The sequence below is a fragment of the Lepidochelys kempii genome, chromosome 2 (assembly GCF_965140285.1).
Source record: "Lepidochelys kempii isolate rLepKem1 chromosome 2, rLepKem1.hap1, whole genome shotgun sequence".
NCBI classification, from domain to species: Eukaryota; Metazoa; Chordata; order Testudines; family Cheloniidae; genus Lepidochelys; species Lepidochelys kempii.
In genome coordinates, this window is record NC_136381.1 from 40,463,327 (window position 1) to 40,488,560 (window position 25,234).

At 42.4% G+C, this 25,234-nt stretch overlaps 1 protein-coding gene and 1 long non-coding RNA gene across 8 annotated transcripts in view; one reads left to right on the forward strand and one right to left on the reverse strand.

Annotated features, from left to right (window-relative positions):
• Positions 1-2,677: 2,677 nt before the first annotated feature.
• On the reverse strand, positions 2,678-18,430 carry LOC140906467 (uncharacterized). Of its 3 annotated transcripts, none has more exons than XR_012157120.2 (3): positions 17,825-18,430; positions 4,257-4,316; positions 2,678-3,508 (listed from the first exon to the last, which is right to left on the reverse strand). It is a non-coding gene; the product is annotated as an uncharacterized LOC140906467 (long non-coding RNA). The 3 variants fall into 3 exon arrangements; XR_012157121.2 differs by having other exon boundaries at positions 2,678-3,116; positions 3,264-4,316; XR_012157119.2 differs by having other exon boundaries at positions 2,678-4,316.
• Positions 18,431-18,579: 149 nt separating this feature from the next.
• STK3 (serine/threonine kinase 3) overlaps positions 18,580-25,234 on the forward strand; it is a 291,185-nt gene continuing 284,530 nt past the window's right edge. For 2 of the 5 annotated variants that reach the window (XR_012157123.2, XM_073330482.2), the window contains exon 1: positions 18,580-18,947. Coding sequence is in view for 3 of the 5 variants with exons in the window: in XM_073330482.2 (XP_073186583.1) it covers positions 18,925-18,947 (23 nt within the window). In the remaining 2 variants the exon portion in view is untranslated. The remainder of the gene's footprint in view (positions 18,948-25,234) is intronic. The other 3 variants (XM_073330478.2, XM_073330479.2, XR_012157124.2) reach the window with 2 other exon arrangements.

Below are 25,234 nucleotides of genomic sequence, written 5' to 3' on the forward strand. Positions count from 1 at the left end.
ACCAGAATGTATTTTTTCCCTGTTCAGGTGACTTTGCTGAGGGCCCCTGCAATGTAACAGTGAACCTTTGAAAGGGTTCCTCTGTGATGGTGAGGGGGATCAGGGCTGCCTTACCCTTCTCTTGGGCTTTCTCCAACTGCTTAGATGGGTCACCAGACTTACAATTGTTTTGCATTGCCTCTAAAACCCAGAGCCAGCAGGAATTCTGCAGTAAGCACTGTTTAGTGTACCTACCGTATTCCCATATGCCCTGAGAAGGATATATTGTAGGCCAGGCTGACTAACCTAAGTTGATAATTTTCTGGTACCACTGACTGTCTCCCTATCCCCCCCAGTTCCATATTGTTGAGGAATCCACTATTGAGTAGTCCCTGATCCTAGAGAAACCTTCTGACGTGCTCCTCTGTCGGAGACTGCCGGCGGGGTTAGCAACCACTCTTGGTTTTACTGGGGAGGGATCAGACAACTGTTCCTGCTTGAACTCCACAGCAGGAGCTGGGATACTAGTTCCAGTGTTCCTTTTGGGCTCACTCCTCTGTATCAGGATCATCAACAAGTCTCCTCTGTACCCCAGGGCATGCACTCACACTGTCAGGCAGCAGCTCAGAGCTGCCTCTCTGCCTGCCTGCCTCTCTGCCTGTCTCTCTTTCAGCCCTGGATCAGAGACAAGGGCAGCTGCTTTCTACTTTGGGTACCCATACACGTGAACCAGGGCCAGGAATTTAGGTCATTCGACAACCACACCTCAACCAGCAGTTGGGAATATACCCGTACATCCTTAGGCACCTGAATGTCACCTCACTTAAGAAGGATCTGAGCTACTGGGATTTGAAAAGGGTGCCATTATTCCTTGACTGGTCAGGAGTTTATTGGGGATGATTCTTGAGGGATCTACCACCACTGGGATGCTAGAGTGACTTGGGCTCATGTGTCCCTCCACCCCTGGACCCTTTTCCTATCCACCTCCATAGGGAAACAATATTTTCTTGATTCTCCTTTTGGGTCTGAAATGACCAGATTTACTGAGTTGAGTGTTAGGGAAGGATCGGGTTCAGCTGTGCGCAGAGTCGCTACCACTTGGACCCACTGCAGGTTACCACTAGCCCCTGGTCTCTCCAGTGCTGGCCAGTTTCTTACTTAATGACCAGGCTTGTTGCAATGAAAACATCTCAGATCACAGCTCACCTTCTTAGGGGCCCAGTCAGGGTTCCACTCCCCCAAAAGTCTGGGTTTAGACCATTCCTCTTTCTAGGAGGCGCCCTCTTGGGAGTCAGCTTTGTGCTGCTCTCCCTTGAATGTTTTATGCACCCCCTGCTGACTGTCTACAGAAAAATCTTCCAGTTTCCCAGCTATGCAAACTTCCCTGGGATGTTTATCTATTAGCCATGATAGGTGGGGGTGGGGTGGGGGAAGGCAGAGGTGATAGAGTTCTTCGAGACTCATTAATTTGTAGGCCTCCTCAATAGTGGTGACTCCCCAGCCAGCTACCCATTTCCTTATATACCCCTTAATTTGTGTTGCAACCTCTGCATAGTTCAAATTCCCTTTTTTCTAACTCCCTGAAATTTCCTCCTATATGCTTCGGGCATCAAGTTTAAATTTCACTATAATGCTTGTTTACACAGCCCATAATCTTTCCAGGCCTTCCCTGACAGCAGCGGAGCCAGATGCCGCACCATCTCCTGCTCCCCCTAGTTCAATTCACATCCCCTTTCAAATGCATTCAAAAACATATCCATGTCTTCCCGGTCCCTAAAGTGAGGAAATAATTTGGAGTCTACATCACTCCCCAAACCAGGCATACGGGGTGTGGCTCTGCCTACCAGAACAGGAGTTTGCTGGCACTGTCTTTGCATGTTGTGCTTGTGCTGTTGCTACATGACCTTCTCTTTTTGCTCATGTTGATGCTTCTTTTCCTTGTGCTGGTGCTCCTTTTCTCAATCTTCCAGCCTTCGACGCTCCAAATCTCTCTCAAATGAAAGTTGTTTCTTCTGAAACTGCAGTGTCTTTGCTCCTCTGGATCACTCACCCTTGCTGCATCTACTTTGTCTGGGGAACCACTTGTAGCACTGTCTTCTTGATTACCAGCAGGCCCTGTAGGAGGAAAAAGACCCTCTTTGTCCTTGTTTGAAGCAGGTGCCTCCTCCTCCTGGCTAGAGACGTAAGCGTGCAGCATGACCACCAACTCTGATTTCTTCTGGATAGGAGCAGACAGACTGCTGTGTGAACACGCTCAGAAGCTGATATGTCATCAGCTGTTCATAACTCATTTTTTCTGTCTCTCTTCCCCCCGCAAAAGACTATAAGACACTTTTCTCCCTGCTTTTTCCTTCTACAGTACTTGCTTTTACTGCTATGGGCACCTTATTGGCAATTCACATGGTCATAGAGCTCATACATTGCCACCACACTGTCACAGTTTCAGGGATAACTGCACCTGTATTCCCCTGCCATGGTCCCTTGAGGGCACCCACTTAAGGTTTCAGATTCCCTGCTGTCACCTCTCTTGGGTGGAGACCTGTGTCTCTTTTCCCCGTAACTGGGGGTTTTAAGGTGACACTGCTCTCTGCCTTACATGGTGATACCCCCAGCAAGCCAGTTTGCCTAAACGCTAGCCCCTGTTCATTCTTTCTCTCAGAGGACAATGACAGTGTTTTTATCAGTGACCACACATGTCTTCCAAAGCAAAGTACATTTATTTTCACGGCAAAAGCATTTCAGAGAAAACATGTAAGAAACGATGAACAGATTTAAACTCACAGTAACCATTCCAGCAATCACCCACCAGTCTTACGGAACCTAGTTGGCTAAAGTCTTTACAACCATTCAAGAAGGGCTGGGGTCTCCCTTGGACTCGAGGTCCTGCCTCTTTGTCGAATCAAACAGAAGATCCTGAGTTTTCCCAAACTCAGCCTTTATCTCCCAGATTCTTTCTTTGTCCTTCACTTCTCCTCTGGGACTGCCTTAAACTGGTATATGCAAGTGGCATATGCAACTGGAGGTAGTACTTCTCTGGAGCAGTTTACAGTCTCTGGGACTGTAGTAATCACTCCCCTTTGGTTTCAGTTCCTGGAGAAGCTGTGGTAATCCTTCTCCCTGAGAGCTGCATACAATCCCTGGCCCACAATAAACATAAAACATTCATAAATTTAATACAGTTTGGTCCCTAAAGATACAGCATGTGGTTGCAATATCTGTCACGCTGACATCAACACGTGACACAAGGATTGGAAGCCCTAACCATATTCATCTTGTGCCCATACCTTATTCTGGTCCCACTGCCTTCCCTTCATCTGCAGCTTTGACAACTCAGAAAACTGGCTCCATCACCTGTCACAGCTGAATAGAGGCCTGTTGAGATAGTACTCAGTTGCTTTGGCCACTCTTCCCAGGGCTGCCATCCCAACCCCCAGAACAGCAAAGAACACAGAAATAGAATGAAAAACACAACTTTATCAAAAACATTGCAGAGTGTTTGCTGTTTTCATTTTGCTTCACAGTGTTTAATCTGAAAAACACAAAGGTTAGTTGGCAAACAAAACATCAGCTGGACCTTTAAGGAATTCAAGTCCCATCTCTGACTTGTGACTGGTTTCTCCTGCTCCACAATTGTGAGACTGAGATAGTAGGTGACTAAGAACTAGGCCTCCTGGGAGACATAAAAAGAAACTTTCCTCAATGTAGAGAGCAGTTTCTTGCTGGGAAAGTGGTCAGACCTGGTGTGGGGCTTTTCTTCAAGAGAGCTGGGGAAACACTGTGCTCAGCAGGTGAAGTAGAAAAGGCCCATGAAGAGACATAGTAGCACAGAAAAATGCCAGGGAGGAATGAAGTAAGGTAAGAAAGAGGCCGTGGTCAATGCACCTCTGGTGTGGCCTGGAGGACCAGTGTTAGTCCCAGTCCTTGTTTAGAGATTCCAGGGGCTTCTGAGAGTGTGAGAGGAAGCCCACATGTATCAATAGGGCAGAGAACAAGAGACCAAGACAGACCCTTGTAGGAAAGGACTATTGAGTGAGCCTGGAGAGGGCCAAAGAAGAAACTATTGAAGCCACAGAGGCCTGACGGATTCCTGAGCCTGGAGAAGGACAAATGTTATCTTGAGCTTGGACTCTTTGTTTACCCTGAAAGTGGAGCGCTGTTGGTGAGTTTGGCCAGAGAGCTAGGTCCCAAATCACTCTATCAGCCTACGAAGGCCATTGTATGAGGAGGAAGTGGTGAATCATTGCTATATATACATACACACTCAGCAATGCACTTACTTTATGGGGAGTTGGCATGACAGTCTGTTGCCTCAGCAGCATCTCCCACATGTCTGAGTTCTGAAAATGAGAGCACAGCAGAGCTTCATTAGTTAAGGTTAAACAAGGTTAACCCCGACCTTTCTCTAGTTCCCAAGGAGAGAGCTCTTAAACAAATACAATAACAAAATTAGTTAAAGTAAAACAACAAAAACTGCAGTCCTATTTTATTCAAAGCATAATATCTATAATTTATTAAATAAGAAGTGCCAGATATTGAAACCTATGAGGGTGTGAACGGATATTGGGGCCATGTAAGTACCATAGGTAGTGTAGGAATACTTAAAGTCAGCTCACTTTAAAATGGATAAAGAAGAAAATTCCATGTTCCCCAGAAAAAGTGTTATTTCTAGAGCCTTTAGATGTATACCATTAAATAAAAATGTGAGAAATACTGGAGCTCCCATAAACGATATCATGGGCGGAGACTAAAGTGGTACAAATCCACAGTAGACACAGTCTAAGTCTGATCCAGTTCAGCATTAGACTAATCTTGTGTTTTGTTTTGTTTTTCCTAATGTCAGAGAGAAGATATATAAAAACGGAATGGAGCTGATGTTTACTTTATAGCTAATGGTTCCCCAAATCTACAAGAACTTCTAAAGAGTAGATAAAAGCAGCTGCACATGTGATATAGGAATAAACATCCAGAAGAAAACACAACTGTAATCAAAGTTCCAGCTGCTCTCTACTTAATTCTTATCTGCATTCTTTTTAATCAGGCACATTTTTATGTCAAAGGCATATTTCCAACAGCTTTTGTCCATATATATATATATGTCCCTTGAAATATTACAGAAGTCCTGTTTCATATCAACTTCAGTGACAATGTACACTCTTTTATTAACTTTCTTCTCATCATCCCCCATTTTCCCTCTGGGCCTCTCTTTTGCATCTGGTGTGTCTACTGGTGCTCAAGATGACAAATACTGATAACTGTGAAGCTGCAATGCTGCGTAGTTCTATAAGGCAAAGCCTAGCCAAGGTTAGTCATTGATTTATGTGGTATATTCTGTTCAGCAGTGCAAGGTTTTTTCTAATTCCATACCTTTTAATCCTCACCACCTTCAACTTAGAGGGTGTCAGATTTCCATCTTATTATTGCAGCTGTGATTTCCTAAAACTAAATTCCAGTTTTTTGAATGTAGTTACTCATTTTTTAAAATCAGTTCAGATTAAAATAGTCAATTTTTAAGAGACTGGACTCTCAATGTGATAGTAGTTGAAAGTGATTGTTTGGTCAACAAATGGCTGATATAATCAAAATCAAATCAGAGATTTTGAAATGAATGTTTTTACCCTATTTTCCACAGATTTTTACCATGTATCGTCAATATTTTGACAATATTGAGACATTAAGCCAAGGATTCACTTTATGAAAGGAAGTTGATATGAAATACAGATGGCAGAGCAAAGCTTGTGGAGTGGTGCTGGAACAATTTGTACAGTGGGGTGCTGAGAGCCACTGAACCAAACTGTAAACCATTTATATGATGGAAACCACTTCAAGCAAGGGAGTGCTGCTGCACAGCCAGCACCCCTAGTTCCAGCACATATAAGCTTGTGTGACCTTGAACCCAGAGCTGCAGAAGCAGCTATGTGCCAACCCTCCATTTACCATCCTGTTGACAATTGCTTATCCAGGACCCATGAAGCCTAACCCCAGTTTGAGGTTCCGTCCCTGACTTCCTATTGGCAGAGTCCCAGAGCAGCTGATTGGCCTGCTGTGGCTTTACATTTTTTTTTTTTCTTAATGTGACCTATATGTGGTGATGTGGGACAAAATGCATAGTCTTTGTGCTCCCCTGCAGAGCTTGGTCTTGGGGCTAGGGACACAAACACTTCTCTCAAACTCCACCTAAATGAAGACACAGCTGAGGGCCATCTCCTCTAATTCTTTGTTGGAAGTCCAGGTCTTCTGTCTTTTCAGCAGTGAAGTCGCCTACACTGCAAACCTGCTGATGTTAACATCATGAAAGGATAGCTTTCTGTTCTGATCAGTGATCCTTGGATTTGGTATTTGTCACCATCAGAGTTTCACGTGCAAGCAGAAATGTTCTGCTGGGAGCAGGAGTGGGGCCTTGGCCACTGGTAGTCTCTTAGTAGAGATGAAATATTATCTAGAGTTCTCTGACTGTAATAGTTCAGTCATCAGGGGTTGTTGTTGGGGTTTTTTTTCTATTTGTTTTTGGTAACTGAACAAGGTCACCTGACTAAATACTCCTGCAGTTCAAGTTTCTCCCTGTACTATATTCTCAAATTCATCCACACTGTAGAAGCTAATCATCTCTTCTGACTATATAGCAATAATAGTGTTGTCAGCAGATGAAGTTTCTCAAACTGAGCACTGTATCCAGTTCCATGAAAATTGCCAGACATGGTCTGCACAGAATTATCTAAACTCTTAGGATCAAATCATAGCTAACTGAAAGCCTGAGATGCAGAACTCCAGTCCCATGCTGCACTGAGATGAGAGATGGTCCAAGTTCAGGCAACCAAGGGGCCCATAAAAACACACCTTTAGGCAGGATGGCCTTAGATTTCATCATTAGGAATCAAATTAAAACCATAAGTAAATAGACAACTGTCTGCAGCATCATGAGTGAAAGTTTGTATAGGCTCCCACAAAGTGCATGTAATGTTTCATGGGCTCATTTAGATTCCTGTTTATGGTTGGCCTCGTCCCACTGGTGCTTTTGTTTCCCATGAGACTGTGGTTACAGAGTGCCTGTCAGTTTCTAACTTGTGCTTACATTTTTCTTCTTCTTCTTCAGTGACAGGGGGCCTTGATCTTTATTTGAAGGTTGATCTGGCTAGTTTCTAAAGGCATGTCATTTTTCCTACTATTTTTGATATACTCATCTATCTTGTAAATTCCCACAATTATGAAGATCATCCAAAGGCCTCCTCCTAGAGAAGATAGCCAGTGATTTTCTGAAAATCAGTCAGCAGAAGGCATCCAAAGAAGATTGCTTTCAGCCTCTCCCTGAAGCACAACCTAACCATGAACTCCACTGTCCTGAAAAGTAAGAAACAATTCTTAAATTCAGGTTTCTACTGTTCACTGCACCAGGACTGCTTAGTGCTACCATCAGGCAGAAGCATGACTACAGTCCTACTCAAGATGTAGCAAAACTCTTTCTCAAATCCACATGTCAAAATGTAATACTTGGACATATGGTAAAAGTTGAAGTGCCAGTAATGGCTGCACTGAGAACAGACGCTTCCTTCTGCAGCTGCTTCTCCACACTCTGTCACAGGTTTTCAGTTGTTTCAAAGTGGTTTTCAGGTGGTTATTTGCTTCTTTCACTGTTATACAGCTTGCTGGCCTTTGGGATATAATTCAGGTCCAAATCTATCTGGCATTTGGTGTCAACCCAGAATGAGTGGAATTCTGGGAGTGGTAGTTACTGTAACTGATGTTTGTTGTAGGCTACTGGGAAGCTCACTCTCAGTAATGGTGGGTGAAGAGGTAGGAGTTATCTCTGTTTGCAGAGATATATACAAGGGGTGAAGTATTGGCCCTGCTTAATTTAATGAGAGCTTTCCCATTGACATCAATGGACCAGAATTTCATGCAAAATGAGGAAACTAACAAGAGCTCTGGGTATCCAATCTAAAGGCCAGGGAAAGCCTGAGAAGAAGCCTAAAAAGACAGATGGGTAAGGCACTCTGATAATATGGTGCTGTGGATAATATAGTTGACCAAAGTCAGGGACTTCCATAGCTGTAAGGAGGTTGCCTTGTACGAAGGGAAGCAGGAAGAGCTTATGGTAACATCTGATGTTTGTTTTTTTTATTATTTGGAGCCTGATGCTCATGGAAGAGGGAGGGTATGAAAGCTCCACTTGGACTCTGAGGGATCTTGAGGGCATTGCTGTATTGACAGAAACCCGCCCCCCGCCCCGCATTGCCCTAAAAGGGAAACTGTAGTGGAGCATGAGGAGATCTAGATGAACGATCACTTTTGATTTGAATTTCTTGCTTTCTATGGACTTCTGTTACCCCAGAATGGAAGGAATTTTGCTTTAGCTGGAGAGCTATGGTACTTACCAGCAAGACTATACTGGGATTATAGCTACACTCACACAGTAAAGATAAGAGGCTTTCCTAGACCCACTGTATGTTGGGGGGAAGGGCTGATAACTTTATATGACTTGGCAGGCAGAGAGATCACCTGGAAATAGTTATGGTACTGAGTGTGGAGTGCTGGTTTGATCAGCACTTTTGCTGAGGGAGAGAAGTGTTGGTCAGTAGCTTGGTGGAAAAGCTATTCTCTTCAGCCTTGCAAGAGTCTTGTGTAACCTACTGGTGAGTGTGTCACAGGTGCCAATCTGTGCCAATCTACAAATGAGTTATTACACTTGCCAGCTGTAGAGCTTTAGCTCAAGCTGTAGCAGTTTCAGCTTCTAGGGCTGGATGTTCCCAGTTCAAATCTCAGTATATTAGTTAAGATTGTGGCTGTCACAATAGTACTAGGGTGTATGGCCACCTGTAATACTGGTAAGGCTACCAAAGTCGCTACTAAGTGCCAGCCTACTAATACTTCCCAATCTGATGTGCATTTCGGAACAAGGAATGCAGATCCTATTTGAATGCAGAACAAAACTGGAGATGGTATTTTAAATATGTAGGATAAGCTCTCTCCTCCAGAAACAGAATGGTGAATAATATCTTTTTAGTAGCTTAAACAGACTAGTTTTAGAGACTAATTATTTTTGTAACTGACACTTAGCATAGAAACTGAACACAACAGGCAAGACCCACACTGGTGTAAATCAGTGTAGCTCAGCTGCTGACTTATACCACCTGTGGATCTGGACCAATATATGCATTTATTGATTCAGCAAAATGTAAGGCTAAGGAACCCAAATAACGGTGACAAAGAAAACTACAACGTCTGAATTTACATGAAAAGGTTAATGCTATTCTGGATTTCTTAATGCTAAATTACACATACACAAACAAGCTTTCTGGAATCCATTACCTCCACTGAAAGACACTATCTAAAAATCACAGTGTAAGAGATGATGACTAATAGGCTCAAGTCTTTAGAACAGACTTCCTAGCAATACGAGAAGACTGCAACAAACAACCATAGGCACCTGTTTTTCTTAAAACACTCTTTGAGCGGAAGTCACCCTAGCTGAATTAAATTTGTTTCCCTCGGGTCTGCATTTTCTTTGGCTAAGACAACAGCTGCACCATGTGGAGATGATCCACAAGAAGTGTAACACATGTTTGTGATTGCCGTATCAGCTTTGACAGACCTAAGTACAGCGCTCGTTAGCTGCCTCTTCCCAGGAAGCCAGTTTATAATCTATGCAACATCTTGCAAAATAGTAGCCCTAATACATATAGCTTTATTTATTTCTTGCACATGCTGGTTCACTAAAACAAACAGAAAGAACAGGCTATTACTTATAGCAATAAATATTGCACTAATCACCAGCATTCTCAATGGCATGTAAAAATAGGAACCAAATAGGAGGACTGGTTAATTATGTATAATCTTCAGAGGTCCCATAGAGCTAAAATGAAATCCAGTCCTGCAGACACACTCACGCTATCAGAATTTTCAATATCTCTATTATTTCAAAGTTGTAGAAATATGCAGTAAACTTAACCTCTCCATGAAATTGCTGAATTCCTGGAAAATAATGAACAACCAATGTTCACGGACAGGTTTTTTTTTCTACTTAGAGAATGGGTGCCAAAAGTTAGGCTTGTGGTGTCTCCATGGGCTTTGGATCAGGGTATTAAAGCCACTTTTGAGACATCTAACTAGGAGCTTTTGGGTGTTCAGCATTCTTGAAAATTGGGTCCGCTTAGAAACCCAAAACCAAACCTAGCAGCTTAACTTCAGACACTCTCTACTTTGCAAGTCTCTCATAAATGTGAAATAGGTATCCATCATACAGAAAGGGAGTCTGAATACATGTCTAACACTCAGATTTTTATTCCTTTCTCCCCCTCTAAAAGGCACTCTCTGTGTCAGTTTCTCATTGAACATTTTTGGTATTCAAATAAGGCATATTCTATTTACGAATGAAGTTAAAGGATTAAAAATTGCTATTGTCAATAGGATAAGAATAGCTAAACACTGAATATGCAGCAGATTAGACAATATAATTAATGACAAACTCAAGGATGAGGCACTAATACTTCAGAATCCTCCAGTTCAAGGGTATACAAAATATTGAATTCCATCTTATTTAGAGGACACAGAAACATGAGGAATGCTCACAAAAGGAGTGATGCACTTGAATTTTAAAGTGACGAAGGCCAGATTTGCTCTAGAAATTTCTGCCAGTATAGTAATGTCTGTTAGAGGGATGACTTCTTTTGTTTTTCACAGCATTTCTGCATGGGCAAAAGCCCTACTATAGACGTAGCTAGAGATAAGAGTTTAATTTGCTCAGGCAGTTGGTTCGGAAAACTGAATATTGGCAGCTCCCTGGACTGTAAAGTCAGCAGAACTGTCAGTTGTTTCACAAACATAGCACTTACTTTACTTCAGCTGTGAGACAAGTGAGAGAGACACTTTAGAACCATGGATAGGGTTTGATCAAAGGCTAGTCCCATAACTGGAGCTGACTCTAAGCAATTTTTAGCAACTCAAGGTGCAGGCCTCAAGATAGACAATGAGCTCTCCAGTAGTTTCTAATTGAAAGAACACTGCAGTCAACTAGTTTCCTCTACCTATTGTTGCAACCTTACAATCACACTTCCTATATTTAAAAAAAAAAAATGCTTCTCCTCCAGCTGTCCTGTGAAAGGTTAGCAAGAACAGGGGAAAATGACATTCTGTACAATGGAAGGATTGAAACTAACTAGACACATCGTGCTGCCCTTAAAAATGCCTGCCTCCAACTTCCAGGCCTTCATCAATGCCCCTGCCACCTACCCTCTTCAAACTCCCTGAGCTGGCTGCTGGATTGCTGTTTGCAGCGTAAGACACGTGACAGAGTAAAGGCGATATTGTAGGACGAACAGAAGGGCCAAAGGCCTAGGGCAGTGGCTCTCAAAGCTGGTTCGCCGCTTGTTCAGGGAAAGCCCCTGGCGGGCCGGGCCGGTTTGTTTACCTGCCATGTCCGATCGCGGCTCCCACTGGCTGCGGTTCGCCACTCCAGGCCAATGGGGGCTGTGGGAAGGGCGGCCAGCACATCCCTCAGCCCGCGCTGCTTCCCGCAGCCCCCATTGGCCTGGAGTGGCGAACCGCTGCCAATGGGAGCCGTGATTGGACAAACCTGTGGACGTGGCAGAGAGGGAACAGAGGGAACTCTCAGCTAGTGAATTAAAGGAGGCTCACTGACTGATGGGTCTGTCAGTTCTGAGAAAGCTGACAGCCCACCATTTGTGCCAATGAAATGTGTTCACATAAATAGCTGAGGCAAAAATCATTGTGAATTAGTCATTCCTTAACTCCTGTATATTGTTTTTATCCTCCACATAGCCACCAATTTTTTTGGAGATAAGTACCACTTATTATCTAATATTCCAGCGTGGTTGGTAACTGATTGGAGGACTTCTGTGTGTGGCTGTGAAGGGGAACAAGCAATTAAGGTGCGGGGAGGAGAATATGTCCAAGCATGGTAAATGTCTCTAGCCTAGACAAGTTCATAGTAATCTTAGGTCCTATTACTAACAATAGGAGGTAATTTTTTTCCAGACAAAAATAGGAGTAACCAAGTTGATGGTGACCCTTAAATATCAAGAGCAAAATTGCTACCACTGTAGTGCAGATTAGAACCTGTTTTTCCAGTTAGCTGCCAACAGTAATGCTCAATATACATCCTACTCTGTTTCAGAGTTGTTTAATATATTATAGCATAATAGGAAAAATAGCAGATGGTTTTAAGACTTGAAATTAAATGATTAGTCAACTTAAAATCCTATATGAACAAATATCCTTACCTGTAGTATTAATACTTTGGTTATTAAAGTAACTTAGATTAGGAAACCCAACTAATTTATTACTCTGCTGCCCTTCCTTGTATTGAGCAGGACCTTACTCCATGAGTATTCACACTGATTTCAATAGGAATAAAGGGTGTCAGACTCTGACCCTAAATTTGCTGCTTCTTTACTTTTTGTATCACAACTTGGACAAAGAAAATCAGTAAGATCGATTCCACTTTTTTATGGTCAATTTCTCTTTACACCACAATAAAAACTGTAAAAACTGCAAAAACACTGCAAGGAATGTTTGTTTAACTTCAGTGTAGTTCAGAAAAAAATAATGGAAAGGTTACTACTCCTAGGCTCTTGTAAACTTTTTTTTTTTAAACAAAGCTAAATTTTGAGCCAAACTTAAGTTGTCAGTGTCCCTTATAATATCTGGTACATTTATAACTATTTTATGACTGACAAGGTTAAGGAAATACATAACATTCTTAGATAAGCCTGCAAGGTTACTTCATTTTAGACATGATAGCTAGGATCTTTTGTTCCCTTTTGGGCAATAGAAAAAGTACATGTAGAAGTTAGTTCTCCTTATCTTCTGTATAAACAAGCCAGGATTCTATCCAAGGACTTTTTCTTAACTTTCAAAATCTCAGTTTACTGTCAGGCAACTGCAACACAAAATACATTAAGACATGGAAATAATGTATTGACAGTTTATTAAACTAGTTATTCCAAATATTACACATTTTAGTTAAAGCACATCACTTAGGCATTTAATGCCTGATCCAACAACTGTTGAAATAAATTTCAATTGATTTTAATGGAGTTAGATCAGGTGTCTGTATATTAATCAATACACAAACACCTATGTTATGTGAATAATTTTTTTTAAAAGGAGACAGACTTAATCTTACTTTTAAATATTTGTTAGTAACACCTTTAAAAACATAAAAATGACTTTTTCAAATTTTTGTCCTGTGCAATTTATTATCACTTCTATACAAATAAGACATTCTGTAACTTGCTAGTTGATGTGCTCCAGTATAATATTATGTTCCTCTTAAAAATAACTGCACTTGTTGTCATAGATGCTGACTCCATGGGTGCTATAGGTCTGAAGCCCCCATGGGGGAAAAAAATAGTAGATGCTCAGCAGCTCTGTGGATCAGCGCCTTCTCCCCTCCCCCCGAGTGGCTTGCCAATCAGCTCCTCCCTCCGTGCCTCCCATGTGCCATGGATCAGCTGTTCAGTGGCGTGCAGGAGGTACAAAGGGGAGGGGAAGGAGTGAGGGCAAGAAGAGGTGGGGCAACGGTGGGGACTTGGGGAAGCAGTGGAGAGGGGGCAGGGTATGGGGTGGAGCGGGGGTCGAGCACCCCCTGGGAACAGAAGAAGTTGTTTGTTGTTACTGCTAATTCTTCAGAGGAATGAATGATAATACATATTTGTAATCTGATGGATTGGATCAGCTGCTTGAAAGGAAAAGCAGCCATTCAATGATCCTCTGCCAGGTTTTAGGCTGGGTCTAAACAAAACTTTTTCTGCAGATCCCTCACCACTGCAAACTCTGATGTAGCTGTACCATTGGTAGAAACTGTGGGAGTATCACTGTATATTATCCACCAACTTTTTCACCTTCATGTTGTCTAGATACCAGTGATCCAATAGTATACGTCTCCAGATCTCCCTTACTGGAAAGTTATGGCTAGGGAGTGGATTCAGAGGTACTATGTTTTTCACCTTTCAAGTGCAAACCATATCTCCATCTCCCTAGCTATAAACAATACTGTAGTGGGCATGCTGGCTCCGTAATGAGCACTGCTGTCTTATTACCATACTCTACAGCAAGTTGGAGCTGACTTCTGCAGCAAGGTCCCCAAGCTTACATGGCTGTGGCAGAAGTGGGATTGCATGGATTACTCCAATATTTTGGGGTAAAAATTACTGAAGTTTAGGTAAGTGACTATGAAAATTAATAATTGATCGTGTAGCATATTATTCTTTTTATCTCTTTTTGACATTGAATATTGTCCCTCCATTTACATTCAGAATGCATAACTAAATTTTAGAAACTCTCTAGGGAAAGCTGGAAGTTTTGGCAGGTGAGTAAGGGGAAGAGCATTTGGAACAAAAGAAGGCATCTGCAGTGATACTCAATTAGATCTATCTGTGGGCTGATTTGAGAATTTTATGACACAAAGGGGGCCATTTGTGCAGAAGGCTGATGACCCCAAAAAAACCCCCCACCCCAAAACAACCACTCTTCAGGTGCCAATAAATAAAGACCTTGATTGCAACATAAGTATTAGTGTTCCTATATTTTAACAAAGATCACAATTATTACCCGTGTTTGTGGCAACCTCTAATTGGAGAAGTGGTATCGATAATCTCTGGCAAACTTTGTGAAGAGAGGTTTGTAGGAGGTCAGGGCAAGGGGCATGCACTGGTGGAGATGCTAATCTGCCAGGCGATTGCAATGTTGGTTTTTTAATAATGTTTATGGTAGAAAACTCAGATTTTCAGAGGTATGTTGAACCGAACATTGTTAAAAGACAGATAGCTAGATTCTGGCTATTTTGAAATTGGTCAGCATATTGAGTCCAGAAATCACAAAGTCCTACTTCTCTCAATTTTGTCTTCAAGACATCTGAGCTCTGGAGCCTTAAAATTTCGAATTGAAAGGCACCTTCAACAGTTGAATCAAGAACGTTCTTTGCTTCAGAAGGGCAAGGCCCATTGGTAGAGACAACAAACAGATCACAAACAAATAAAAGCAAATCCTTTGGAATTTTAAAATTCTCAAATCACATTTTAAAATTTTTGATCAGATTATTTACGAATTCTTGCATCGTTTTCATTGAAGTTTCATTTGCAGCAACAACATGCAGCGTGGGAAAGTGTAACATCTTTCCTGTTAAGTCTGTCGGAAGTTGCAAGTTGAGGGAATTCAAGTGACCAGTAATATCGTGCAGAAAAGCTACCTGTGTCATGGGTGGGGGAGGTGTTGCAGGGTGCAGCCAGTGGCCTGTGCTCCCCACTGCCATGCTGGAGCCTCCACATTTATTTGACAAATAACATTTGCAGAATTTTACAATATTGTGTGCAAAATTTTTATTTTTTGGCACTGAATTTTTAATTTTTTGGTGCAGAATTCCCTCAGGAGTAAGTTTTAGTTTGTATGGCAATGATTTTTGGATTTCCTTATTTTTTAAATGTGAAACTATTTAATATGGCATGAATATCTTAGACTACTCAGGGAGCTGACCGAGGAGATATCTGAGTGATTATCTTTGAAAAGTCATGGAAGATGAGAGAGATTCCAGAGGACTGGAAAATGGCCTATATTTGCCTCATCTATCAAAAGGGGAATAAGGACAACCTGGGAAATTACAGACAAGTCATCTTAACATCTGTACCCGGAAAGATAATGGAGCAAATAATTAAGCAATCAATTTGCAAGCACCTAGAAGGTGATAATTAACAGTCAACATAGATTTATCAAGAACAAATTGTGTCAAACCATCCTAATAGCTTTCTTCGACAAGGTAACAAGCCTTGTGGATGGGAGGGAAGCAGCAGATGTGGTATCTTGACTTTAGTGGGGCTTTTGATATTGTCTCGCATGACCTTTTCATAAACAAACTAGGGAAATATAACCTACATGGAGCTACTATAAGGTGAGTGCATAACTGGTTGGAAAACTGTTCCCAGAGAGTAGTTATCAGTGTTTCACAATCAAGTTGGAAGGGCATATCAAGTGGCGTCCTGCAGAGATCAATCCGGGGCCTGGTTCTGTTCAATATCTTCATCAATGATTTAGATAATGGCAGAGAGCGTACACTTATAAAGTTTGCGGACAATACCAAACTGGTAGGGGTTGCAAGTGCTTTGGAGGATAGGATTAAAATTCCTATCGGGATAAACTGGAGAAATGGTCTTAAGTAAATAGGATGAAATTCAATAAGGACAAATGCAAAGTACTCCACTTAGTAAGGAACAATCAGTTGCACACGTACAAAATGGGAAATGACTGCCTGAGAAGGAGTACTGCAGAAAGGGATCTGGGGGTCATAGCAGATCACAAGCTAAATATGAGTCAACAGCGTAACACTGTTGCAAAAAAAAAAAAAAAAGCAAAAGCAAACATCATTCTGGGATGTATTAAAAGGAGTGTTGAAAGCAAGACGCTAGAAGTAATTCTTCTGCTCTACTCTACACTAATATGGCTGCAACCAGAGTATTATGTCCAGTTCTGGGTACCACATTTGAGGAAAGATGTGAACAAATTGGAGAAAGTCCAGAGGAGAGCAACAAAAAAGATTTTAAGTCTAGAAAGCACGATCTATGAGGAAAGATTGAAATAAATGGGTTTGTTTAGTCTGGAGAAGAGACGACTGAGCGGGGACATAACACTTTTCAAGTATATAAACGGTTGTTACAAGAAGGTGGGAGAAAAATTGTTCTCATTAACCTCTGAGGATAGGACAAAAAACAATGGGCTTAAATTTTGGCAAAGGATGTCTAGGTTGGACATCAGGAAAAACTTCTTAGCTGTAAGGGTAGTTAAGCGCTGGAATAAACTGCCTAGGGAGTTTATGGCATCTCTTTCATTGTAGGTTCTTAAGAGCAGGTTACCTGAGATAGAGAAGCTGTAAGAGGAGTTTGTTGATCATCAGTTGATGCACAAATCGGAGATCCCTCAGTGTGTATGGGAGGAGGCAGCACTACAAAGTGACACAGATAACAATACTGTGCAATACAGGATGGACACTGGGGGTATATCTTAGCAATGGCAAAAGCCCTAGTGGTCTTCTCAAGTTTCCATTACAGTGTAGGGTTGCCAGGCTTATCTTAGTTTTACCCACACTTAAATGCAGGAGAAGAGAGAGTGTTCAGTCTTGTTCAAAAATTAAGACACCATTCAGACCCAGCCTTGGACTAGATGGGACACTGTCCCCTGTTTTTTTCAAGTGAAGCTGGCAAATCCTGAGCCATGTTTCAAGTTAGAGCCACCCAAAGAAATTATAAGAACAGCAAAGGGGGCTGCATGGCAATATAATAAAGCACATGAATAAAATGTGAAACTTACATTAGATATTAAAATAAATGTGGAATCTGAATTTTTTATCTATGGTTTATTTTCAAATTAATTAAATTAAATTCAGTTACTTTATTTTTACATTCATTTAATGTATTGTGTTTTAAGTTATTTATTTTGGAATCTGTTTACTTTAGTTTGCTGTAAATGTAATAAAGGTAACAATATACAAACCAAATAATATTTGTACTATAATGAGGAGTCTGGTGGCACCTTAAAGACTAATAGATTTATTTGGGCATTTATTTAAGCTTTTGTGGGTAAAAAACCCACTTCTTCATGCATCTGAAGAAGTGGGTTTATGAAGAAGTGGATTTATTACCCATGAAAGCTTATGCCCAAATAAATCTGTTAGTCTTTAAGGAGCCATGGGACTCCTTGTTGTTTTTGTGGATACAGACTAACACGGCTACCCCCTGATACTTTGTACTGTAAAGTGTTTTTCAAATGGATGATCACTGTAACAAGGTGACATGCAAAATAAACATTGTTGTATTGTTAAAAGTTTTTTCTTTTTAAAACTTACATTTAAAAATAAACTGTTTTTACATTTCTCTTGTTCTGTTTAATGACTGTGCCAAAACCAGGGGTTATGAACTGGTCCTCAGGAATCGCCAACAATCCAGGTTTCAGCCAATAATTGTTTATATTAACATCCACTGGTTTGCATTGCCTATAGACCTGCCACCTGCCCGAGACTTGAGCATGAATTAGGAGAGGTCAGTGTTTCAGATGCACTATTAAGTAGCGTACATTTTAAATCAAACTATCCCGCGTTGGCTGGATTAAAAACCTGGACTAGTGTAGCCAAGGGCCGAAGATGACCTAACGCCCCCTGGAACGTCTCACTCTTCAGCCTCGACTCCCCCCTGGGCGGGGCGGTGAAGCTCGCTCTGAGGGACAGCCGGCCCGGGCCTCTCGGGGAGGCCGCAGCTTTATCGCCATCTCCCAGCTCTGCCAACCCTCGCGCCCAGCAAAACCTGGACTTGTCCGGCAGCCTCACTTCTCCCGCCATGGCAGCGTACAGGGGTGACCGCGGAGGCCCCGACACAGGGCTGCCCGTGCCCATCACCCGAGTGGTTCCCTCAGCCCACCGGCTCCAGGGGCGGAAGAGGCGGCAGTGGGAAGTAGGCTGTTGCCGCTGGGGACTACATATCCCAGCATGCCCCGCTCGACAGCCAGTAACCGGGAGGAGTGGTGCATGCCGGGAACGAATAGTTCTACGTCTGCTGCGCTGCGCACGCCATTGTTCCCCCGCCTCCTCCCTGCGCAAATACGCTTGCTCTTCCCAGGACACGAACCGCCCTCCCCAAGCCGCTTCAGTCCGGGCTGGGGGACGGTTTCTTCCGCTTGCTAAGGTTCTGAGTGACTTGATGAACATCCAGTCAGTGTTTGTCCTTGTGCCGCCAGTAGCCAATGAAAGGGGCAGGTCTGGGTAGGAGTTGGTGGCGTTTGCGTGAGAGTCCCGGCATCGGACCCCAGTGGGGAGGGGGCGAGTCGCATTTAAAGGGCCAGTTCCAGAGTTGCCGGAAAGTTGTGTGGAGTTAGGGGGGCCGGCGGGGTCCTGTCAGGCGACACTCGCGTCGCGGCTGACGGCTCAGTGCGCCTCCAGCCAGCAGCAGCAGCATGGAGCAGGCAGCACCGAGAAGGTACTGAGTCCCTTCCCCGCCCTGGCAGTGGGAGCTGCTGGCGGCGTGGTCTGGTGGGTTGGGGCAGGAGCTGGGGCTAGGCCTCGTTAGGCACCACTGGGGCTACGGCCGCCCCCGCCATCCCCTGGGTCTGCTGGGATCCCCTTTCTCTCTCCCACTTAGGGCGACGGGAAGAGACATTAACCCCCCCCCCGCCATAGGGGGAGAGACACTGATCATCTCCTCCCTCCCCCAGCCTTGGCACTAACCCCCCCCCCCATGGGGGAGGGGAGAGACACTGATCTCCCCCGCCCCCCCCAGCCTTGGCACTAACTCCCCCATAGGGGAGAGACACTGGTCCCCCCCCCAAGCCTTGCCACTGACTGCCCTCATGGTGGAGGAGAGAGACCCTGATCCTCCCCCATCTCCCTTAGCCTTGGCACTAACTCCCCACCATAGGGGGAGAGATTGTAGCACACACATGAATCCTTTGACCTTAACATTCACCCCATGTTAGGGTAGATATGAAGACTGAGATGTGCTTACACAATTTAGCACTGATTCCATGGGGGTGGGTGGGAATGTGGAACTGGTAAACCCCCCCCCCCAGCCTTAAAGCTCAACCCCGCCCCCCCCCCCCAGCTCAGGGAATAAACAAAGTTTGTAGGAAGCTAAGGTTAATTCCTATGGGTGGAGGGGTGGGGAAGGAGAGCATAAAAACACCCAACATTAAAACAATCCAGGAGGGAAATCATAACATCTCACTCTTCTGTCTCTAGAACTAGTTTTGGGGATGGTGAGGAGACTGAAACAAACCTCCTTTGAATGCAGTTCTTGTCTGAACCTGACTGCAAATTACATTGGGAATTCCATATTTTTATCTTAATTACTTTAAAATCAAATCTGCTCAGTTAACCTCTTTTCTAAGCACTGGCCTTGCAGATCTTAACTAATCATAGAATATCAGGGTTGGAAGGGACCTCAGGAGGTCATCTAGTCCAACCCTCTGCTCAGAGCAGGACCAATACCTCAAGGATTGAACTCACAGCCCTGGGTTTAGCAGGCCAATGCTCAAACCACTGAGCTATCCCTCCCCCCAAATTGGATTAAGCTAAATCAGAAAAGGCATATTATTCCAGAATAGCTAAATTTCCAAGTGTAGACAAACCCTTATTGGGCTCAACAGAGGGCTGACAGGATGAAACGAAATCTCTGAAATACAAGAGTTCAGACTACGTGGTCTAATGCAGTGGTTCTCAGACTGTGGGTTAGGATTCCGAAGTGGGTTGCAACCCCATTTGAATGGGGTCGCCAAGGTTGGCTTGCTGGGGCTCTGGGCTGAGATCGAAGTCTGAGCCCCAGGGCTGAAGTCCTCAAGCTTTGGTGCTTCCAAGGCAGCAGGGCTTGAGCTTTGGCCCCCTGCCTGGGGCAGTGGGGCTAAGGCTTTGGTACCCCTTCCTGGAGTCATATAGTAATTTTTGTTGTCAGAAAAGGGTTGTGGTGCAATGAAATTTTGAGAGAAACTGGTCAGTGGTTCTTTCTGGCCTTAAACTCTATATTTTTAAAACTAATTCTGAGGGAGAAATAACTTTAAGAAAGATCCCTTCTCCTTTTCCTCCTCTTCCCCCCCCCCCCAACTCTGTGAGGAAACTGTGTTTGAGGGTGAGTTTGCACAGCTGCACAAGAGAGCCCCTATACTCTTCCCCTTCTTAAATAGGTATGGCAGGGGCCTTGGAGTTCCTTGTTACTAACAGTAAAGTCTTTTAGTTGAAATTATCTTTCTAACTGAGTTTAACCATTGGGTTTTTGCAGATCAAAGGGAAGGAAAGTCTTCCTGCTTTTCTCTCTTTTCTCCACCCCCCCTCCCCTTTCTAAAATATACCTAAAATGAAGGAAGGGGAAAGAGACGGGTATATAGATGACATTTCATAAAACTACGACAGATAGCATTTGTACCAGGTTATTAGTGACTGAAATATTAACTTTTTTGCTGTAATAACTTAAATGCATATGGCATCCAAGTTGTTCAGTACTCTGCCTGTGTCTCCAATCTTGCCATGTAATGTGACATGGGTAGATTACCACTAACTTTAGTTGGGCTCTGGGCGTGTATCACAGTGTGGCATTTAGTACTTTATTGGTAAAGTATATTGCTCTTACATTTGAAAGATCCTACTTTTTCAATGCTACCTTTAAAATCTCATTTTAAAAAAAGTTGCCCAAATCTAAGACCCAGCAGAAGCCAGGAGAATATGTGAATGTTCTGTTGGCTACAAACAGCCGTCAATAATACTAAATAAAAGCTGCTGGCAGTGAAATATAGCTTTAGGATACTTAATTGTTTTTGGAGGACAGGGAATTGATAAATCATGATTATATTATCACCACTCCATTTTAATTGTGGTTCTTCTAGAGAAAAGTTTTTCGTAAACTTTTTGTAAGCATCTGAAGCTAATTGCAGCTAATGTATTATCCAGAATTTTTATTAGACTGTAACAGTACAATAATAAAAGCTGTGGACCTCATTCAAACTCTTTGGCTGGAGCTTTTATCTGAAAAGCACTTTTAAAATAGCCTCATCTCATAATTAGAGAGATTTAGTCAAATAAATCGGGAACATCCAAAATTAGAAACTTAACACAAAAAACCCTTACTGTTGCAGTATTAACCAACCCCAAAAGCTCAAAAATCATGAGTCAGGCCCCACCATATCGTGATAATGTAATACATTTTGGATTTTGAGCCTTTAGGATTCATGTCTTTAGGCTTTTCTCCACAACCATGAAGACTAGAAACTTGATTCCAGGTGGTGTTGCTTTACGTAAAACACAAAGCCTTGTCAATCACAAAAGTTGTTATGCTGCCTTACCTGTGTTGGTATAGTTAATGCAGTACAGCCCCACCCTAGTGTGGATGCAGTGATAGTGGTATAAAGTGCTTACACCACAATAGCTATTGATGAGTAGAGGAAGGGGAATAATACCATATAAGTATACCTATTTCAGTTCGAGGTGGTTGTATTTTCTTTAACAGAAGTAGCTATAATTGTACAAAATCTGTCTGTAGACCAGGCCTAAATATCACAAGGATATCAATACAGTTTTGAGAGTTATCAACACTGCGTACATTAAGTTATATGAACCATCATGCTTCAGGGCAAAAACCCAGCCAAACTGATAGGGTGGGGGTTGTTAGGAAGAAACTTTCATTGGGAGCAGGTTATCCTAAGACAACTGCTTGCCTGCTTTCTTGTATCTTTCTTCTGAAGCATCTGTTACCAGGTTACTGTTAGAGAGAGGGTTACAGAACTAGATATTTTGATCCAGCATGGCAAGCTTTGTGTTCTTATGTAAAGTTATAAATATTTTAAAATAAGATGTATATATTAATGGCAACTCAAAAAGGGTGGTTTTGTTTTTTAAGGTGCATGTGCTTTTTGTTTTATCTGGCATATATTAAATCTAATACCAACTTCTTTAAGCCTTTGGTCTGGGATTTTGCTCACTATTGACTCATTGGAACCTTTTGCTACTTCATTGAAGATCTGTTGCCTGTACTAGAAATACAGCTACATTGGTTCATCAAGTCTATCAAATACTGATACAATTGTACAAACTAAAATTAATCCATTGAGGATTTATATTCTACTTTTCCCCAGATGAAATGATCTATTAAAAAAGAAAAAAGCGCCTGTATTTCTATAGCCCTTGCAGAACCTCATAGCATTTTACAAGTACTAAAGAACTAAAGCCCAAAATTTGCAGTCTTGGACTGTACTTCCACTGACTTCAGTGGGAGTTTTGTTTATTCAGGTTGCAGGTTCAGATCCTAAACCTCATAGTTCACACTTCTGTGCAGTAGGTGTCTGTCCCTGACTTGTAAATGGATAAACAAGCATAGTGACTAAGACCAAAACTTTCACTAACTTTATGTGCTTCAATCTTTGGTCTTCAATTTGGGATATCTAAGGCCTCATTTCAGTTGGGGTCACAGGATGCTCAGCATCTGTGAAAATAAAGCTTTAGTTGTCTCAAGTTTGGCACCTACACAGAGGCACCCAAAATTAGTGTACACTTCTGAAAGCTTTAGCGTAAGTGACTTTCCCAGTGTTATAGGGGGCAGGAGGAAGTGGTTCTACCATCCCCAAGCATTCAACGTTCTTAAAATTGGCTGAATTATAAGATTTTAAAAATAGGCTTGTTGTTGTGTGTGGTGTGTGTGTGTGTGTTTTTTTTTTTGGTAAATCTTCTGGTTTTTGAACCTTTGGGATACACTTATGCCACATTTTTTGAGGTTTCTCTCTGCTACCAAGAGATCAAGACACTTTTTTTTTTTTTTTTTTGCTCTCACATGAAGGCTGAGGTTCTCCCATATTCACATAACTTCAGGAGCTGGGGTTATATAAAAGATACCAAATATTTCAAGACATGTGACTTAAAATTGCAAGAATTGGTGAAACTTGGTGAGAAGAGGAGTTCTGACACCTATTTGCTCGCTGTAGACACGAAGCCACCTTTGTTGATGAAACGAGTGATCCCAGCCTTCTGATGTGAAAAGGCATTACAGCTTCATATCCAACTGATTCTCTGTCCAAACAAAACTATTCTTCTGAAATTTTCCTATCTGCATCATAAAATACTGCTCATACAATGCTTCTAATCTAATCCATAGGTAGTGAAACACCTTACATTTAAGATTCTAGACCAAGCTGTTTTGGAGATTTAGGCCCTGAGCCAGCACGGTACTCAAGCATGTACTTAACTTTAAGCACATCAGTAGCACCATTGACTTTAGGGGGGTTACTTGTGCTTCAGAACCTTAATGATTCAGAGTCATGATCAGTCAAAACGTCTAACAAAACTTGTAGGGAGTTTTTTCTGAAATTCATCCCTTAAGTTTCCCAGGGAGGAAAAAGTCCATCTTTTGGCTGAGACTGTGTTCTAAGTTAGGGGTACATAGGTTTGTTTCTTCAGTGGGAGAAGAAGTCTGAAAATTCAGGATTTTGATGGGAAAGGAGTTTCCGCTTTAAATAGCCCAAGTCACTGTGCGGCTGCGGTTCCACTACTAGCGTCAGTGTGCTGGCTTGAGCAGGGCTAGTGTGTGTCTGTCCATGCTGGGAAACCATCTCTTAGCCGCTGCATAGAGAGAGACACCCTAAAAAGGGTAATCTGAAGTGTCAGACTTCTTGCTCCCACGCCCCAGTCTAATCAACCTGTTTCCCCTATTGGCTGGGAAGCACCAGAGTGACTATTTTTGCTTTTGTAATACTTTCAGAGGTTCTTGGATGCCATGGGGATTTGCGGGGATGGTGGCATATGTCTAATAACATAAATAGATTCTAATCACTAGGCTTCTGTAGGGATGGGTTTGTGTGCGTGCACATACACATGCTTGCCTGTAGCAGCAGCTGCTGAGAGAGACGTATTGCTAGGGGGGTATGTGGAGGACTGGGAATTAGTTCAGAGATAGCAGAGTCTTTGAGTGAATGTTCTAGAGCTCCATGGATGTCTAGGATGTTTGAAAGGTCCATCCTCTCCCCTCCCTTTGCTTTGTGGAGAAACAAACCACGGTCCTCAAAGGTCTGAAAGAATCCAAGGAAACTTTGCACTAAAACTGACTTGTAACACTCTTATTTCTCAAACCTGAGTCCTTCAGAGAGCAGCATATGACGCAGTCCAATAAACATACTAGACCACTATAGCTTTTTATTGGGAACTTGGGGCATGGTGTGATGGGTGAGAGCTTAAACAAGAAAAGGAGAAGTGGCCTTAACAGCAGGAAATTGAACATTCATAATGAAAAGGCAGGTATTAAGGAATCCATGGATATTTCTTAACTTTTTTTGGTACATCTACTTTAATTCCTTTTCAGTGAACTATTTTTATAATAGTTTAAGTGAGTTGCATTTTTCTATCTGCACTTTCAACCATATTTCCTACATCTGTGTGAAGCTTAACTTGATACTTTCCGCCCCTATTTACTTAAAAGGACACAATCGCATTTGAAATCAAGTAATTTGTTTTAAAAAGTGACTGGAAATAGTTCCAGCCAGTACATTTGCCTCTGAATCTTCCTGAGAATCTTTGTTTTGTGGCTTTACAGTAAGGTGGTTTTTTAACTCTTCAATCTTTCAGCTATGTTAATTTTAACAGTAGTAGGAGGAAAAAGTGTCTTGGCATTCACTTTAAACTATTCCTCCCCATTTCAAATGAATGCTATCAGCAGCCATAAAATTCTGACTCAGCGTTTTTTTTTTAAACTGAGACGACTTATCATAGAATATCAGGGTTGGAAGGGACCTCAGGAGG